The 19902-nt window shown below is 37.9% G+C and overlaps 1 protein-coding gene across 1 annotated transcript in view; it reads right to left on the bottom strand.

The window, feature by feature from the left end:
• Window positions 1-221: 221 nt before the first annotated feature.
• Window positions 222-19902, bottom strand: part of LOC145260681 (uncharacterized) — a 28144-nt gene continuing 8463 nt past the window's right edge. Inside the window, exon 2 of the mRNA XM_080119062.1 lies at window positions 222-10114. Coding sequence (XP_079975188.1) covers window positions 297-9971 — 9675 coding nt within the window. The 5' untranslated portion in view covers window positions 9972-10114 and the 3' untranslated portion in view covers window positions 222-296. The remainder of the gene's footprint in view (window positions 10115-19902) is intronic.

Raw genomic sequence — 19902 nt, forward strand, 5'->3', positions numbered from 1 at the left:
ACGTAATCTCTTGCGATATGCTCGGTAAGTGCACACAGAAATAAAAATTTGGTGAAATTGATAACGACCATCCAAGAGATTGTGTCTACAGACGATCAAATGCTGGGTTCCCAAAAATGACGATAGGTGTTTAACGGTTTACACACACAACGAACAACCGAATTTGATACAGAAAGCTTGGAATATTTCAATAAAAAAAAAAAAGAAAGAAAGAAAACAGCTTAAAAAATAAAACAATTTATTGTCTATATTGGAAAAAAAAAAAAAAAAAAAAACAATAACGGGGTGGGGAATGATTATTTAGCAAACCGGATCGAATGATTCTTGACGTGCCTTGAGCGTGTGCTCGCTTGCACAAATGTTTTCTCACAAAACGGACATTCAAACGGCCTTTCCCCTGTATGAGTTCTTCGATGTTCTTTCAAATTGCCAGCCGTTGAAAACATCCGATTGCATATGTCGCAAGAATATGGCTTCTCCAATGTACCCGTTTTCGCGACAACATTCGATGCATGCAGTTGGGTTGAATTTGATTTTGTTGAAACTGCTTTGCAAAGGGGAAATCTTGCAGAATTTGGGGGGAACAGATCGTTATGGGAAGTCGATGCAACGCAATAGGAAGACGGTAACGATGATTGCGTTTCGTCAATGTCATCATTTTCAATCTCGATTATCGATTCTAAATCATCACGCTTTTGATTAATTACATTACTAGAGACGTCTGCGTCTATCGTATGGATTTCCCGGTCTGTGGTTGACCTATGGCTCGACATCGTATAATAAGGCGACGATAAAGAAGTACTGATCATCTCGGATGATTGTGTCACACGCAAGCAATCATTTTTAATGTCAATCATCGGTTTTAAATCGTTATGCTTTCGCGTATTTGAGAGATCTGGATTTATTACATGAGTACCCCATTCTGCAACTGGTGGAAAAGTCGACGCTTTGGGATTTGTATCAACATTTGAAGTCTGTTCTAATTGTTTGTCTAAAGAATCAGCAGAATCGAACAACGACCTTATTGGAATTTGTTTGATTGGCTGGCTTCCGGAATTCGAAGTCAATTTCTGTATTGCCGATGAAGATAGCATTTTAAATCGTGTGTGAATTTGTGTGTGTTTCGACAGCGTGCTTTTCTGGGCAAACGTTTTATGGCAAACATCACAAGAAAAAGGACGCTCTCCAGTATGACGTCTCATGTGCTCCTTAAGGTTGCTCATACTCGAACACGTTTTCGTGCAGTACAGGCAACGATACTCTTTAAATGACTGATGGCTTTTCGACCAATACGAAGCGTTTTCCAAATTGACTGTTGTAGAAGAGTTAGCAGCAGCCTTGCTAGAAACTTGTGAAGACAAACTGATAATCTGAGCGCTTTGCGATTCGTCCAGATTCTGCATGTCGGTTTTATTGGCACAATTTGTTTTATTAGTTTGGAAACGCATACCAAGAGAGTCGTAAAAACCTTGGGAAACTGTGCCATCAACTTTCGGATGGCTTACCTGTTGCGTTTCTTTCGGATGAACAAAGAAAGTTTCATTGTCATTGCAAAGCGTAATCAAAGAATTTTTATCACTAAACTCTTTAGCAGAATCATTGTCAGTTTCTTCATCCGATAGAATGATAATTTCGTTTGCAATGTTCATTTTCTCGTTGCGATCCGATGAATCGGATGCTTCACTTGACGCATCGTCATCGTTAATAAAGATACAGTCTGTCGGACCATCTTCTTTCAAATTAGAATCTGGGATTCCGTCATGAGAATCAGGAAGAACAAAATCTTTGTTGAATTCCGGATTTAAACCAATTTGCGATTTTGCCTGACAAATCGGTTGTTTTGCAACTGTATTTTTATGTTCATCATTCTCTTGTCTTGACCAATTTTGGCCAAAGACGTCGCTATTTCTTTTGAGGTTCACATCATTCTTGTAAACAGGTTCCGAGCTGTTTGACACATAAACACAATCTTCATCCGAAATGTTAGATAAAACATTGGTTTCAAGATTATTTGCCGCGCAAACATCTTGCGTAATTTCATTCAAATACTCACTTTCGCCAATTTTCATTCCGTCTGCCAATTCCGTCGTCTGAGACTGGAAATTTTCAAGAATGCAATCATTCAAATTATTCTGTTCTAATTCAAACGGTTCACTTGCCTCTTTTAATCTGATTCTTGTCACCTGCCGATCCGAAAGTCTTGGAGGATTGTCCACTATTCCCAACGTTATTCTAGGATCTTCACTTGATGATTTTTGTCCGAATGTTGAATCAGAAAAATATGCAGATCTCCTGTTGCCAAGAACTTTGTTCGCCAAATCCGAAATGTGAACCATATTGACAGCGGCCGGATTCATACCTGACTCTAACTCGGCTTTTGTTTCATCGAAGTTGGATTCAACATCTTTTTGCAAACGGAGAGATTTACGACCAGCAAAGATTTGTGAGTTTTTCTCCTTTAATGATTTGCAATTCTCATCAAAGTGAATCAGAATTTTATGCCGAAAAAAACCACGGACATTAGTAAAACTCTTCAGACAAAATGAACACTGAATCGGAAATTTACCCGCATGAAATTGTGAATGTTTTCTGAAATGACTGATGTGCGTGAACAGTTTCTTGCAGTGGACACATTTCTGGAGTTTAAAACTGACTGTTGCCGTCACCTCTTGACCAAACATCTTTATGAAACCCAAATTGCTAACATCCAATTTTGGTCGAACATCTTCTTTTTGGTTTAACTCATCATCGAGCAAATCTGTGTTGATGTTGTCTTTAACATTATCCAGGAACAAATGCAATGGCCATTCTAGTTTTTCTTTATCATTTCGTTGGTTAGACGAACCAAGCATTTCAGTTGCTTTTTCTGAAAATGATTTTTGGGGGTTCTCAAGTTGAGAATCAACTGCCCCCGATAAAGGGAGCCAGTTAGTAGATCCGATATCAATTGTCGGCAAACGTTTACCAATGGATAACGTTTGAAAGTCAGAACGGACGGCTTTTAACTTTCCCTTGTAATGCATCAGCCAAAAATGATCTTTGAGTGTAAGGCATAACAATGGCAGCGATATTCTCGGACATTCCACGTGTTTTCCCATCGCATTACAATTATCATCTTCATTTTCCACAGTAAGAAACATGGAGATTAGGGATCGTTTCCAAAGTTTTTTGCGAAGAAACCTTTTTGGAGGATGAATTCTTTGTGTCAATTTTCCTGAGGTTAATCTCTTCACGTGATTTCCCTTGTGGAAAAACAGTGAATGGAATGTGGTGTATTCTTTGTGGCATCGATTGCATTTATACAAGCCACGGCGATGCAAGAGTGTCTGTAAACGTTCCTCAGCATCAAACCTTATTTTCAAATGTTGTATATTTTTAACAGCTGTTTGATTCATTACCCGCAGTTTAACCCCCAAAACGATTGCTATGTGTTTAGACCAAGCTACGTATTCTTTGGACTTTCGGTTAGATGTGGAATCTATCGATGACATTTTGTCTTCTTCGCCTTCCACGGAATTCCTTAGGTGTTTTAGGATGTCGGCATTTGAATTAAACATTTTGCTGCAAAACAGACACCTGTGAAAGTGTAGCAATGATTGAGAAGAATATGAACGAGGCGTTAATCGAGAGGGAGACGAATTGGAAGATGATGATGAGACATCAGATATTGGCAACGTAGAAGAAATTTTACCAACAATATGTGTACGATCCAAACTATTATTTTCAGTTTTTGGTCTAATATTTTCCGATAATTCTTTGTTTGCAACCTGTTGAACAACTGGCATTTCAACAGCAATCGGGCTAGACGGATCTTCGCACAATTTTTCCAGGCTGAAAACAGACACGATTTTCTCAAAAGATTTTTCAAGATCATCGTAGCATTTGATTTCATTTTCTTTAAGAAAATGTCTTAAGCTTGTCAAATCTCCGATTGCAAAGGATTTCGGATCAAATCCTCGGGTTTCCGCCAAGCGAGTGAAGTGATGTCGTTGATGAGCATATAACAATTTCTCCGAATAAATTACCTCTGTGCATATTTCGCATTTAGATTCCGATGCAGAAGATCGAGTTTCGCAGGAATTATCATTTCCAAAGATTTCCGTGAAAGGAAGCAAAGGCGGGGTAGGAAGAGATTCACTAGTTTCGCTGATAGTTTTATTCTCAGATTTGCAAACAATGTCTAATTCTGAGAAAGCTCCTTTAGTATAAATACGGTAGTCTGATGACTGTTCGTCAAAAGTATCGCTGCTGAGATTCTGTAGATTAATTTTGGTGTCCATCGTCTGAATCGAATTACAAACTGAATGGTCGTTTGAAAATTGCGGATCGTCATTTCTTTTTGATGAACTCGTTTGGGATATATTATTCGAAAGGAGATTACTCTGGTTTAATTGTGTTTCAAAATTTATATCGGGCAGTTTTAAATAGGTTTCATTTGCAAGCGGAACATTTCTAATTGCTGCTTGGTTTGATTGTTCAGAGTCAATATTGATGAGAGAATTATTTTCAACTTTTACTGATCTTAATTGACTTGTCGTTATAGGAAGATCCTCGGATAATTTGATGGATACGTTGGGAACAGAAATAGTTGTTTCATTATTTTTAATAAAACCAACTAATTGTGTCTCGGTATCATTGCTTGGACTTTGCTCTGTTTGACTGGAAGATTTTTCTGTCGTCAGTGAATCAGAATGAGGTGGTACTAGTTTAGTTGCAGAGCTGCCAGATGAACTTATGTGCGGAGCCCTAATTTGCTGACAAAGGTTGGTCTCAGACATATTTAAATAGTTTTTATTTACGAGCGGAACATTTCTATTTGTTCCTTGGTTTGATTGTTCAGAGTCAATATTGACGAGAGAGTTATTTTCAGCTTTCACCGATCTTAACTGACTTGTCGTTATTGGAAAATCCTCGGATAATTCAATGGCTACGTTGGGAATGGAAATAGCCGTTTTGCTATTTAACTGTTTTTTGTTGTTGCCGGAACTTTGACTTGTCTGATCGGAAGATTTTTGTGCCGTCGGAGACGACGGATCAGAATGAGGTGTCGTTTTTATAGCGGCAGATGAATTTTTGTGCTGGGATCGAATGTGCTGCCAAAGATTATTCGCTTGAAGGAAGCGCTTTCCGCACCGTGGACACACGAGCTGCTTGAAACGCAGGTGCGTCTGCATGTGTTTTGAGTGCGTGCTCGACTGCGCGAACCGCCGTGAACAAAAGAAGCACTCGAATGGCTTTTCCCCTGTATGAATCCGCATGTGTTCGTTCATGTTGCTTCGAGACGAAAAGTTTCGACTACAATATGTGCATTGGAATTTGCCAGCAGTCACGCGGCTCGGCAGATCCATTTGTTTTCTCTTGAGCAGAGCTCTGGAGATTCTTTCTACGGTATTTGGTAACCTGCTGCTTAGTCGTAACTGCTCGTTTTCATTGTTACGACATGTGGATATCGATTCAGACGAATGTGATTTTGATAATTTAGTATAGGCTGCTGCTGTTGCTTCCGCTGACGTAAAATCTGTATCAAATCTTTCGACGTTTTCATAAAATTGTTCAGAATTATCCGTGCTTCTTTTATTTTCCGCAACGTCATCCATAACTGGATACGGAACATTTGCAACAACTTCGGAAATTTTCAAATGTGAGCCGGAACTAAACGAATCATCAATTGTGGTGCCTTGTGTTGGACTTGAATCCGTCGTGCTTTCAATTTGTTTGGAATGAGGCTCGTGATGAACATTTGGTTCTAATTTGATATTTTGTAATAAAACAACAGATTCGTCTTGAATGGAATTATCCGTTTTTGAAGCAAGAATTTTATTTCCGTTACTTTCTGTAGAAGCTGACGTTGGTTCTTCTCTCTCAGTTTTGGTTTTTGGCTCTATGTCCGGCAACCAATTAAAGTTTTTAGAGAAATCTACGTTGCAAGAATTCAGTGACGGTTGAGAATTCAACAAGGCTGCCAAATTTTGTTGCGTAGCTTTGTGATCAGGGAGATTATGATTTAAATCGAGAAATATTTTTTGTTGATTCACCAGTTCAAAAGACGTCCGTCTTCCAATATCAGACGTGGATTGTTCATGATCTGTTACATGAGAGGAATTAAGATATTTGTCGTCTTGCGTGTTATTCAAAAAATATAAAGCATCCATTCCACTTTTGTTTCTTTCATCAATCTCAACTTTTAACGGAGGACAATTTGTCGGAATGGGAGAAATGAAATAACTTGCGGGTGAAGATGAATCAATTAATGATTGGTTGCTATTAAGGAACAGCGACGGGACGCGATTGTTTACGGTTTCTTTATCATCTGACAGATTAAAGAATTGTTTGTTTTCGTAAGAATAATTTATCTGAAATTCATTGTCAATCTTTGGCCCGCCTAAATGTGTGTGATTATTCAAGGGTTCTTGCTCTTCTAAAGCGAAAGACGTTCTAGCACTGAAGTCATCTGCAGAAGACGGATCATCAAGGGTTTCCATATCGACAATTAAATGTCCGTCCTTTGCGAGAGATGACATGGGTTCAGATTTATTCACAGAAGAAAATTCAAAGTTTTTGGTTTTGATACTGGCAGCTTCAAACGCAGGATGCGTACTGCTTTTCATTTGGTTTAACGGCTGGTGTTGTAGTGGTTTGGTTGTTGGAGTGGAAGACCACTCACATCTGGGTAGCATTTTACCAAATATTTCAGATTCTAGCTGACCTATTATGGAAGTACCTTCCGCAGGGTTACTTGACAAATTGTTTTCCAAAATAAAAGAATGTTTTGATACACCAGAATCGACATTTTCTTGCAATTCCTGACCAACTGTTTTACCAATTTCAGTCGGATCTCTTTTATAGTCATTCTTTTCGTCATTTTCTTGAAAAGACTGACCGGATTTGTATTGCTTCAGCATTAAATGATCCACCGGATTTGTAGAGAGATCAATTCCTAAAAATCTTTTCTTTGTCAAAATAGGGGTTGACTTCTTGGCATCTGGTTTGGCAGCTGCAGATGTTACATTTCTTTTCAGCATCTCTTCACAGAAAGACGAACTTCCATTATCGGACCCAACAAAACTTTCCGACAGAACTTTCGAGCTCAAAGATAACCCGTCCCTTGTTTTATTGTTCTCAATAGAATGGCTTGGAAGCCTATTAGCGGCCTGGATATTTCTACTGTTGTTCTCATGAGTTGTATTGTGGTCGTTAGTAATATGGTCACGCAACAGAGCAACTTGGCTGAAAAACTTCCCGCAGTAAAAGCAATTCAGCTGTTGCTTTCGGATGTGGATAAGCACGTGTTTAGAATGCGTGCTTGACTGAGCAAAACGCCGATGACAGTATTCACATCGAAATGGTTTCTCACCTGTGTGAGTTCGGACGTGTTCCTTCATGTTGCCCGATGTCGAAAAAGTCCGTGGACAATACGTACATCTGAACGGACGGTAGGTCCTTGCGTTACGTAAAAGTTTATTAGCACAACGGGACACTGGACGCGGAAGCATGGACGTTGTTGTTGTGTTAGGTGTAGAGATTGGCGGCAAGCAGTCAATCTTGGTTTTAGGATTTCCGACTGCTAAACCGAACGTAGACGTGGTTGAACCCGTTGAATAAACGGTGGTTGGAGACAACGAGGTTTTAGTTTTCACATTCGGATAGTTGTCTGATATTCGAACGTCGTCCTCTTTACTGTGTGATACGTCCATTTTGTTCTTGTTTTCTTCATCCTGAAATGCAAAATTATTATTTTTATTAGTTCCATCTCTCCAAGACGGTTTCGCATTCAAAGAAGCAATTTTGTTACCAGCAATTTTAGAAGGAACCGAAAAGTTTCTTGCAGTTTCCACCGGCATTTTGAAAGTGTGCCGTTTCAAAGGTTGTCGACAAACTTTGTGATTTGTTAAACTCAAACAACTTTTAATGCCAGGAACTTTCACGGGCAAAGATTTTGTCAGATTCATTCTGGGATTTTCTCTGAAATTAGCAAATCTATCCGGCAAAAATGACTTTTCTGGATTGTTGCCTGTTTTATGATATTGTTTTTCAGAGGCTTGCCTCGGAAGGAGTTCTTTCGCATACGAGGTCGAATCGGGCAATTTGTGATATTTATGTATCAGCAGATGTTTTGAGCGAGTGCTCGATTGAGCAAATTTCTTGTGGCAGACGTGGCAGCTAAAGGGTTTTTCTCCTGTATGTGTTCGCATATGTTCACGCGTATTACTCGATGTTGAGAACCGCCGTGGACAAAACAAACACATATACGGCCGAACTTTCTTTCCAATTTGATGCAGAGTTTTCTTAGTGGACACTTGCTCTTTTACCTGACGAAACACATCCCCAGTTCCAATCCCAGGCTTAGATCTCGTCTCCAAAGATAATGCTTCCCTCTGCGGTTTATTTGATCGTTCAACGTATCCAGCTTGAACAGGATCGACTTGGTCCGTATTTGATAAATTATAGATAGTCGAATTCTTTTCGATTGTTTTTCCTACAATGCCCCTATTTTCCGAAACGTCTTTACTCCTGCTGCTGCTGCTGTTTATGCTCAGCTGCACAGGGTCTTCTTCAATTATTATCACATCATCTTTCAGTTGCAGTGTCGTGGACGATATTCGCTCCGACTCACTCTGAAGAGAAGAGGTTGCCAGGTTGACAATGCGACACCCTTCAGTTGCCTCTTTCAAATAAAAACTATTCGTCATTTGTGAAATATCACCAGACTCCTTTCGCAAATCAACCGTTACTGTGCTACCACACGTTTTGTATTCCGTTGTCGTGGTAGCAGAGGAGGACCCTATGGTAAATCCCTCGAGATCTTCATGGGTCTTTTTGTGCCGAACAAAGGGGCCGTATTGAGTGAAGGTTTTCTGGCAGATATTACATTTAAAGAACATTTTCGCTTCTTTTGCGAAGCAGACATGTTCTTCGAGAGAGGAGAAGGCCTCCGAGCAATGAATGCATTTAAAAAATGTTTCGGTATTATTTTGAAACTTTTCTGCAGCATCCATAACATCCGTCTCATCATCATCATCTAGAGTGAGATCAAGTTGAATAATGGAAGTTTCCTTGGGAGGATTTTCCAAAGTGCGGGGATCATCCTGACCGATTCCTTTAGAATAAATCGATGGTCGAGGCCCGATCGAAGCCAATTCTTTGCTCTCTTCGCAAACAATCGTCTTCGTTTCGCGAATAAAAAGCGTCGAAGCTTCTACGTCTTCAGCTTCCTCGTACCGAATCGTAACAGCGTCTTGCACTGTGTCTACTTCTGCGACAAATGAAGAACTTCCGATACCGATTTCTTCAACGTTAAAGAATTCTTGTTTCAATGGAGTACTTTTCACTTCAGAAAGAGGCAGGAGCTCACAAGCCCTGTTTTTAAACATGCCAGTAATGATAGGATTTTGGTCGACGGGTGATCTTTCGATATCGTCAGGACCATTTTCAAGTTGCAATGACATATCAAAATGTTTATCAAAAACTGTATTAGAATCACTCCAGTCAGTATCATCAAGACATTCAATTTCTGTCTTCACCATAACTAATTCGTGTTCTTTTAACGTGTCCTTAAATGTCTCAGATGGGAATAAAGATGATTCGTTATGGAATTCAGACGTCGAAGACTCTACAAGTTTGGTTAAGCGTGGTTCATATTGCGGCCTGCTTATCTGCTGAACCAAACTTTCTTTGTTTTTGTGCACAAGTTGGTGTTTCGAATGCGTACTCGACTCTTCTTGTTGTCGTGCATTTATCTGCCGAACTAAACGTTCTTGGGAACCACCTACTATTTCTTTGTTTTTGTGCACGAGTTGGTGTTTCGAGTGCGTGCTCGACTGTGCGAATGCTTTTCCACAATATTTACATAAAAAAGGCTTTTCACCAGTATGTGTTCGTCTGTGTTCTCGAAGATTGCTCGCTGTAGAGAACAGCTTGTCACAAAAGTCGCACTGATGGATCTTCTTTGCAGCACTTGAAGAGAGACTCATTTTTTTCTTTTTTGACGGCACATGAGAAACAACTTCTTTAAAGAATCCGATGGTATCCAACTGCGTACGTCTCTGCTTTCGGTTTTAAAGTTGATGCAATTCTAATGTCCAGGTATTCCAAAAAATATAGATAGAATGTAGAGCTGAAACGAAAATAAAATAAAAACTTGTTAAGAACAATATAAGAACAAATCAATATCATATAAATACGGACAATGTTAGGTTATTCAGTGCATGCTACGATCTAGTGTTAGAACGATTAATCGAAATCAGAATCATGGATCGGAAAAATTGGAAGATTTGGGGGCATCGGAAAAATTGATGCCTATTTTCCGATGCCAAAAACGATTCTTTTAATTATCTTTTTTTTTATTTGATTTTGTATTAAAGCAAAATTTCCCTTGCTGGTAATAATGATAAAATAATAAATGTTTATTGATTTTTATAATACCAGTAAAGCTAAAATCGATAGATCATCCGCCACAAGTGTACTTTTGACGTTCAGGAAAATATCTGAATATTTGATGTGTGTTTTTATGAAAATCAGGGAAATTAACAATCTTATAGTTAAATATTTAGAGATTTATAAAGAATCGGAATCGGAAATTTTATTGGAATCAGGAATTTAGCATGGAATCGGGAATTGTATCGGAATCGTCCCATCATTACTACAAACCCCCTCCCTCGTTACATACTACTTTTTCGAAACAAATCAACTGTATTCGTCTTTTTTTTTTTTAAATCACTAAAAGTTATCCTATTTTAATGGAAATTTTAGAAAATTATTTATCGTTTTAAATCAATCGTAACTATATTCTGCTTTTTACTTCCTTAGTTTGTACGTTCGGCTACAAAAAAAAAACAAATATAATTTTCAAAAGAAAAACTGTGATCGGTATATTTACAGATAAAATATATTTTTTTTTATGAAGAAGTAACCACTTATCAAAGCCCGGAAGTCACTCGAGCATAAGGTTTAATGGGTATACATTAGTCAATGAGATTATATCGTAGTAAGCATAAGTAGTGGAAACTTTGTAAATTGGATTACTTAGGGGGACGGTTAATCAAGAATTTGTTTATGTTGGACTTGAAGTCAATCAAATTGTAGTCAGCTGGAAAGCAGGCAAACAGAAGAGAGTTCCACAGGCGTGCAGTTCTAAGAAAGAAGCTTTGTTCGTGGAATCTACATTTAGGTTTAGGTACAGGTAAAGAGTGTGGGAAATTATTGATTGTGGGTTTGGCTAGACGAGTGTTTTTCGTGAAAGTTTGGCAAAGGGGAACCATAGATTGAAGCTCAGACGAGCATTTGCCATGAAAATAGCGATAAAACAGAGACAGGCTCGCAACGTCTCTTCTGTGGGAAAGAGGTTGCAGGGAAGAGAAAAGGGCATCCTCCACTAAGCTACGAAGTCTATTTTGAACTCTGCCAAGACAGGATAAGCTGCTTCTAGCAGCTCCTGTCCAGATGTGGCAACAGTACTCCATCATTCGCTGTATCATTGGCTGTACCTAGCTTTTATATAGGTAGATAATTGTGTCAGGAATGAAATATCTACTGGAGCGGTAGAAAGATCCTAGCATTTTTCCAGCAGCCTTAGCAACAGATTTGAAGTATGTGTTCCATTTCAGATCAGGAGTAAAGGTCAAGCCCAGAAGCTTGTCAAAACATGAAGCCTCCCCAAGACGAGAGCCATTCATTTCAATTGATGTCAGATGAGGATCAGAGCATTGATGATGTAAAGAGAGGAGCTTGTTATGTTATTTATGTTAGAAATACGTATCGGGAATGTTAATACGGAACATCAGAACAAAAACAATAACGATGATTTTAGTAACGGCATCAGGTGATCTTAATGTTACGTGTCAGAGTTCGAAGTTAGTTAGGGAGAGTGAGATCAGTTAGATCAGAGGAGCAGAGAGGTTCAGACCGATTCTCGGCACTCTCGGGAAGCGAGGAGGGTTTTAGAAATAACCATGTAAAGAAACTTTGAATGGCTCACGCGAAATCATGGACCGGTCATGAATAAAGGATGTCATCATCTTTGTGTATCTGCATCTTCTGTGTTCATGATTACAACGAGAAAGGGAACGTGTTTATATTATATGCACAACTGTCAAAACGTGAATGTCAAATGCACTATCTCTCAGTCTATCTATCAAGATATTCATAAATCTCCTCTCATTGAATTGGTTCTCTTGTAGTAACATGTACACTGTTGATTATATATATATATACAGAACTCTCTTTATATCTATAATGCTAGCGTGAGGAGGAAAGAAAGAAAAATGTGTGCAGCGTGAGATGGAAGTGTGTCTCTGTGATGGTGGCAAGAGACTTTTAAGAGAAGATTCATGGAGATGATTATTCCAAGAGGGAAGTTATCAAATTTTTTATGAATGCAACAAGATGTTTCTAAACCTGATTGCTGATGATTGGTCTTACAACTAAGAAATGAAGCACAAAAATTATGGTGATGATAAAAAGTAAAAAAAGATGAAAAGACTTTTGTTTAAAATGTTGTGATAGAAAAAAAATTTGGATTTTGACGATACATTGAGTTCATTGTTTAACGTTCAGGAGGAACATGAGTTGGAACAGATACATTGAGTTCATTGCCAAGGCTGCTGCAAAGAAGATGGGCTTAACCACCGTGCTATAAAGTTACTTACGCCTGAGAGTATCGTTGTCCTTTTATTTTTGCCATGTATATAGTATTGTTGTAGTATATCTGAATATATAATAACTATATATTTTAACATATATATATATAAAGATATAGATATATGTCTTAAGATATATACACATATATATTAAAGATATATATATATATTTAAATATACATGTATACATATATCTCACCAATGTCTCCATCTCTTACAACATGAACATCTTAAGACATATGAACACTCAACACATAAACACTCCCTACGAATATCCTAAGAGGAACAACAACACAGAATATACATCATCTTAATACCACCAGTATAAATCATATCCATATTTAGTACCTTCATCTTAATAATATCCACCACATAACATAATTATGACATAACGAGACAGTTAGAAGAAACACGTTACAGTTAAAGTTTAGATTTTGGAGTCAGACTGGAAAAATCGGACAAGTTAACATGAAAGACATCAACTCTTCAGTTTGGAAGCTGGGAGAAGTGGGTCTTTTGATGGGAAATAACAACCCGTGGATAAAGTTATATGAAAATAAAAGAGGTGGATGTAGTTTGCTTGAAACTATATATTTAAAATATATCTTTGATTTGGTGTTTTCTTCGAGAGAAACTTTCTATTACTGTCCAACACAGTCACCTTCAAGAAAACAGACTGCTAAGAGGTCAAAATTGAAAAATTGGTACTTGGGGGGTCATCAGATTTTTATCTGTTTGTCAACTGTTTCATAGCTGCGCATGCGTGAATCGTTCACATGACGGCTTCCTTATGTTAAAAATAAGTAGGATTGAAGACACTTTTTAAAGATCGTGGCAAGCTGACCTAATGGTTATCGTACTTGGCTCACTGTCTTTAGGTTCTGGTTTCGATCTCAGCTCGAGTATTTTTTTTTACTTACAAGAAGTGAACTGTTTAGCAAAATGAATACTCGCATGCACATGTCTCAGTTTCTTTTTGTTTGTTTTTTTACTTCATTTTTTTTTTAGGGAATTTAATGCTATGTTTAATACCAGGCAAAACCAGTACATCTGCTAGTATATAATAAATTTACAAGAAGGTTAAATGAAACACAGACAAGAAGGTTAGATGAAACACAGATAAAAAAATATACATGTAAATAAATAAACAAATAAAAAGAGTTTAAAAAAAAAAACTATAATAATTCCTAACAATACTTAATATTAATCACAACGTGTATCTTGGTAATTGATTTGACAGCTCGACTGTGTGACTGACTTCCGGCCACCGATACAAAAAAAAAAAACCCAAAGAAATAAAGTAATAAATACAAAAATAAAACAGACAAAGAAAAGCCGTGCCAAACAGTTGCAGACGTTTCTTTTCTTCCCTGAGGAAGAGATTTTATTCTCGAAAATTCGGGATATCAGCATTAACCATCTTGTACAACACATAATGTGTTACGTTATATCTCATAGGATTAGCAAATCTCTCGACAGAGGCAACCTTTCTAGGGCAATTGCTCCTGACATATCAAAGGCATTTGATAGGGTATGGCATAAAGGTTTACTTCACAAAATCTCCAGCTACGGTATAGCTGGAAATGTCTTCTCAATTATTAAATCATTTCTCTCTGATAGGTTCATAAGAGTAGTAGTTGATGGGCAAACATCAGAATCTCATAGTATTAATGCTGGAGTTCCTCAGGGGTCCATCCTGGGCCCAACTCTTTTCCTGATCTACATTAATGATCTTCCAAATCACATCCTTACATCATTCGTAGACATTTTTGCTGATGACACTACCATTTATGGTAGCACATTTAAGACAGTAAACGACCAAGTTCTCTCAGATTCTCTCTCCTCTAATCTTGATCATGTTGTACAATGGGGAAAGGAGTGGCTGGTTACTTTTAATGCATCTAAAACCAAGCTTCTATCATCGATGTTCTGATCCCCATCTGGCATCAATTAAAATGAATGGCTCTCGTCTTGGGGAGGCCTCCAGTTTTGACAAGCTTCTGGGCTTGACCTTTACTCCTGATCTTAAATGGAATACGTACATCAAATCTGTTACCAAGCCCGCTGGAAAAATGGTGGGATCTTTCTATTGATCCAGTAGATATCTCACTGCTGATGCAATTCTCTATCTATATAAGAGCCAGGTACGTCCAAGGATGGAATACTGTTGCCACATCTGGGCAGGAGCTGCCTTGATAGAGCTCAAAATAGACTTCGTAGCCTCGTAGGAGATGTCCTTTTCTCTTCGCTGCAACCTCTATCTCACAGAAGAGATGTTGCAAGTTTGTCTCTGCTTTATCGTTATTTTCATGGAAAGTGTTCGACTGAGCTTCAATCTATGGTCCCCCCTCGCCAAACTTTCACAAGAAACACTCGACTAGCAGAAAATACTATCAATAATTCCCCCCATTCTTTATCTGTGCCTAAACCTAAACGTAGATTCCATGAACAAAGCTTTTTTCTGAGAACTGCATGCCTGTGGAAATATCTTCCTTTTTCCTGCTTTCCAGCTGTCTATAATATGGTTGTCTTCAAGTCCAAAGTAAACAAGTTTCTGATGAGCCGTTCCACTTAAGTTAACAAATTTACTGAATTTCCATTACTATTGATTACTATATTGTCCTTTTGACTACTGTACACTCTTTAACCCTTATCTTTGAGTGGCTTCTCGAACTTGATAAGTGGTGACGCCTATGTAAAAAAAAAATAAATAAAATAAACGTAATTGAAAATCATTAAAAATTCCTTTGTCATTTTTCTTTTATATACTAACTTTGTTAAACAAGTTGATAAATTCAAATGTCTGGGATATTGAATCACATCTGATGGCAGGTGCACGACTGAAATACAAAGTCGCATATCCGCAACCAAAGTCATCTTCAAGAGATTGTCATAAATCATGACCAACAAAAACATTAAAATAGACACCAAATTCAGAATACTTCGAACGTATGTATGGTCTTTTTTTTTTTTACACAGTGATCACCACTTATCAAGGCCCGGATGCCACTCAGGGATAAGGGTTATTGCAAGTACAGTACGTTAGTGTGGAGATTTGATGAAGTGTTTACTTAAGAGGGTGGTTCATTAGGAATTTGTTAACGTTGGACTTAAACACATCCAAGTTGTAGTCCGGTGGGAAGCAGGCAGACGGAACAGAGTTCCACAGGCATGCAGTTCTAAGAAAGAAGCTTTGTTCATGTAATCCGCGTTTTGTTTTAGGCACAGATAAAGAGTGGGGGGAAATTTTTCACAGTGGATTCAGCTGGTCTGTTCATACGGTTGTGAGTGTTGGACAATCACCAAAAGCCCGAGGAAAAGACTAGAGGCAACTGAAACTTGGCTCCTGAGGAGAATTTTAAAGATATCCTGGTCAGAAAAGAAAACAAACCAGGAGGTATTAGAAATCGCAAACATAGAAAAGTTTCTAAGAAGAACAGTATTAAAAAGACAAACGAGATTCATGAGTTATGTCTACAGAAAAAGCGGAATAGAACAAATTAGTTTGACGGGAAAGATCGTGGGTAGAAGAAGCAGAGAACAACAGCGAGAAACATACGTTGACAGTCTGAATACCTGAGCAACATCAAAAATATTGAGCAACAATGAATTCATGAATGCCGAGAGTGAGAGAGATAGATGGAGATCTATAGCCATCAATACCTGTACCAGGCAGAACACCATTTGATGATGACTGCCCCACTGAGAAGGAGGATGTAGGTGTCCCAGCGTATGTTTATGTATTGCCACGTAGTAAATGAACGGTCTTTATATAATTGTAATCATTCTCTCGTATCCACTTAATAAAAAAACATTGCAATAATTTTAACTGAACGTATATATATATATATATATATATATATATATATATATACGAGCAAACAGTTAATAAAGCATGTTAAAAAACACTTTGAAATGAGTTAAAAACATATTTAATCTGAAAAGGAAACACTAGATAAGTGGATAGTCCTTAATCCGTGGAGTTTCGAAGAAATACTTTCCTTCTCATCAGAGGGTAGGAATTAGCAAAATGCGGGATCGGATTTTGCATGCAAAAGTATTTGATGAAACAACAAGTAATATATATATATATATATATATATATATATATATATAGTAATTTCTAAAATATATATGGCGATTAAGCTACACTGAATATTCTGCGTTTCATCCACTATAGGATTCGTCAGGCTTATGCGCGAATTCTGTGGTTGCTTCTTGTTTTTATATATGTTGAGGATTTCTAGTTAGCCAATCAGCTTTCTAGTATCCATCGCGCCCCTTCCTGTCAGTCAATGGGCATACATTTTATCGAACAAAGGATCTGTTTTAGAACTAGGTTAGTGGTTTAAGGTAGATCTTTTCCTTCCTCTTTTTTTTTTTTTTTTTATATATATATATAAATATACCTATATACACACTAAAAATGAGTTATGAAAATGATGAATTGATGGGAACCTCTAGACCAACGAGTCAAATGTGCCGGAACAAAGATGAAGAAGACGTACGATAATAGTATTTATAGGAAAGACTGAGACAAGCAACATCACATGATGTTGTTTGTCTCAGTCTTTTGCAGTGAATAAAAAAGTGTGGATGGCCAATCAAATTACAGATATGTTTCTGCAATTTATGAAGAACTTTCTTCAAATTGAACACAGATTCATCAGCTCAAATATGACAATAATGTTCCATATATGGTCTGATAGTAAATTTGTAGAGATAGAGAATAGCCTCAGCTGTGGAAAACTGGTTAGAGCGATAGAGAAAACCGATTTTAAATGGGGTGGATTTTCATCCGCCGAAATACGACAACAGTTCTGCAAAAATGGTCTAATAGTAGATTTATAAAGCTGGAGAATAAATAGTCTTTGGTATGAGAAAGTGATTAGAGCGATAGAGAGAACGAATTTTATGAAAAGCAAAAAGAGCAATGGATCAAATTGAGCTCGAGACAGGGCATAACGCCACTTTATGTAAAGAGGTCAACTAGAACGAAAGATGATTAGTGCAAACACAGAATATGCCTATTGACATTAGTCTTGAGAAAACCAAGGCTATAGGTAGGAGGAAAACAATCAGCAGAAAGAGAGTTCCAAAAGTTTGCAGTTCTTTGGAAAGAAGCTACTGGAATGGAAAACTGTATTACAATGAGGTATAAAAGTAGCAAATTGATGAAGACCACAGAATCAATGACACTAAATGAGCTGGAAGAAAGGAAGCAGGGAATAGATCAAACAATTCTGAAGAATGCATGCCATAATGGTATTTGTAAAAAAGATTGAGACTAGCAACATCGCGTCTGTGAGTGAGAGATTGCAGAAAGAAGGAACGGTGGGGGGGGGCAATCAAATTACAGATAAGGTTCTTCACTTCATCAAGAACTTTCAAATGAGGTGGAGGTTCATCTGCCCAAATATGACAACAGTTCTGCAAACATGGTCCGATAGTGGATTGATAGAGATGGAGAATAACCTCTGGTGTGAGAGAGTGTTTAGAGTGATAGGGAGAACCGATTTTATGAAAAGCAGAAAGGGCAACGGATTGAACCCCACAAAGAATTGATGAGAAAGAAAAACCAAGAGCCGTTTTTCAAGTATTTTTCACTTGAGCTTGAGAAACCACAAAAATTGCTATTTCAAATTTAAGCTTGGCAGATTGCAGAAAATGTTATTTTAAACTTGAGCTTGATAGACCTATAGGCTATGTTAGACCTCAGAAAATGCTATGTAAAACTTGAACATGACAGACTGCAGAAATTGCTATTTGAAACTTAAGCTTGACAGACCACAAAAAATGCTATTTTTAACTTGAGCGTGAGACCACAAAAATTGCTATTTCAAATTTAAGCTTAACAGACGGCAGAAAATATTATTTTTAACTTTAGAGTGATAGAGATAACCGATTTTATAAGAAGCAGAAGGAGCAATGAATCTAATGCATGAACTCAAAAAAAAATATTTGATGAGAAAGAAAGACCAAGAAGTTTTAGAGGCAATTTCTACTCAAGAGCAATGCCATCCACAAGAATCTCAGGAAGAAAAGGGACACGCCTACAATTGAAAGACATTAGCTGAGTCTTTTTTTTTTTTTTTTCAAGGCCCGGAAGCCACTCACGGATAAGAGTTATTGCAAGTACATTACGTTAGTGTGGAGATTTGATGAAGTGTTTACTTAAGGGGGCGGTTCATTAGGAATTTGTTAACGTTGGACTTGAACACATCCAAGTTGTAGTCAGGTGGAAAGAAGGCAGATGGAACAGAGTTCCACAGGCGTGCAGTTCTAAGAAAGAAGCTTTGTCATGGAATCCACGTTTTGATTTAGGCACAGATAAAGATTGGGGAAAATTTTCACAGTGGATTCGGCTAGTCGGGTGTTTTTCGTGAAAGATTGGCGAGGGGGGACCAGAGATTGGAGTTCAGACGAGCACCTGCCATGGAAATAACGATAAAACAACGATAGGCTCGCAACGTCTCTTCTATGGGAGAGAAGTTGCAGGGTAGAGAAAAGGGCATCCCCCACTAAGCCACAAAGTCTATTTTGTACTCTGTCAAGGCAGGATAGGCTGTTTTTAGTAGCTCCTGCCCAGATATGGCAGCAGTATTCCATCCTTGGACGTACTTGGCTTTTATATAGATAGATAACAGGATTAAAGGAAACAAGCCATTTTATCAACCAAAATATTGTGAGAATAACACCCAATATGAGAACAGATCATTGCGAAATACTTAGAACTTCTATAGAGTCATGGCTGACAGAACGAGAACATGTTACTCTCATGGATTAAATAAAGGGTTCTGTTTGAAAGTTCATGCACATTTCAGACTTCAATAGAATGATTCCTGAGTTCGACAAGATACATGAAGCAGGTCAGAGGTTACATCAATCAAAATATTGTAAAAATGACACTCACGATGAAAGCAGAGTCACCGAAAAAAATCTCAGGAGGAAAAGGGGCACACCTACAATTGCAAGACAAGAGCTAAGTCTTAATAGGATTAAATGAAATAAGCCATTTCTTTGGCTAAAAAGTTGTGAGAATAGCACCCAAGATGAGAACAGTAGTCTGAACAAGCCGCATGTGCATGGTCCCCTTCTGGTGCTGCACGTGAGATGATGCCACAAAAAATATTGAAGAAGTGATCAATGTGAGAAGTGTGAAGGGCCAACGTTGCCTTCACATTTTTGTCAAGTTTCAGAAAAATCTAATGGATAGGGCAAAAGTTATGCCATTTTTTGCAATTTGGGGGCATTTGTGATCCCTTTT

Source organism: Euprymna scolopes, chromosome 36 (assembly GCF_053919585.1).
Source record: "Euprymna scolopes isolate OS-2025 chromosome 36, ASM5391958v1, whole genome shotgun sequence".
NCBI lineage: Eukaryota > Metazoa > Mollusca > Cephalopoda > Sepiida > Sepiolidae > Euprymna > Euprymna scolopes.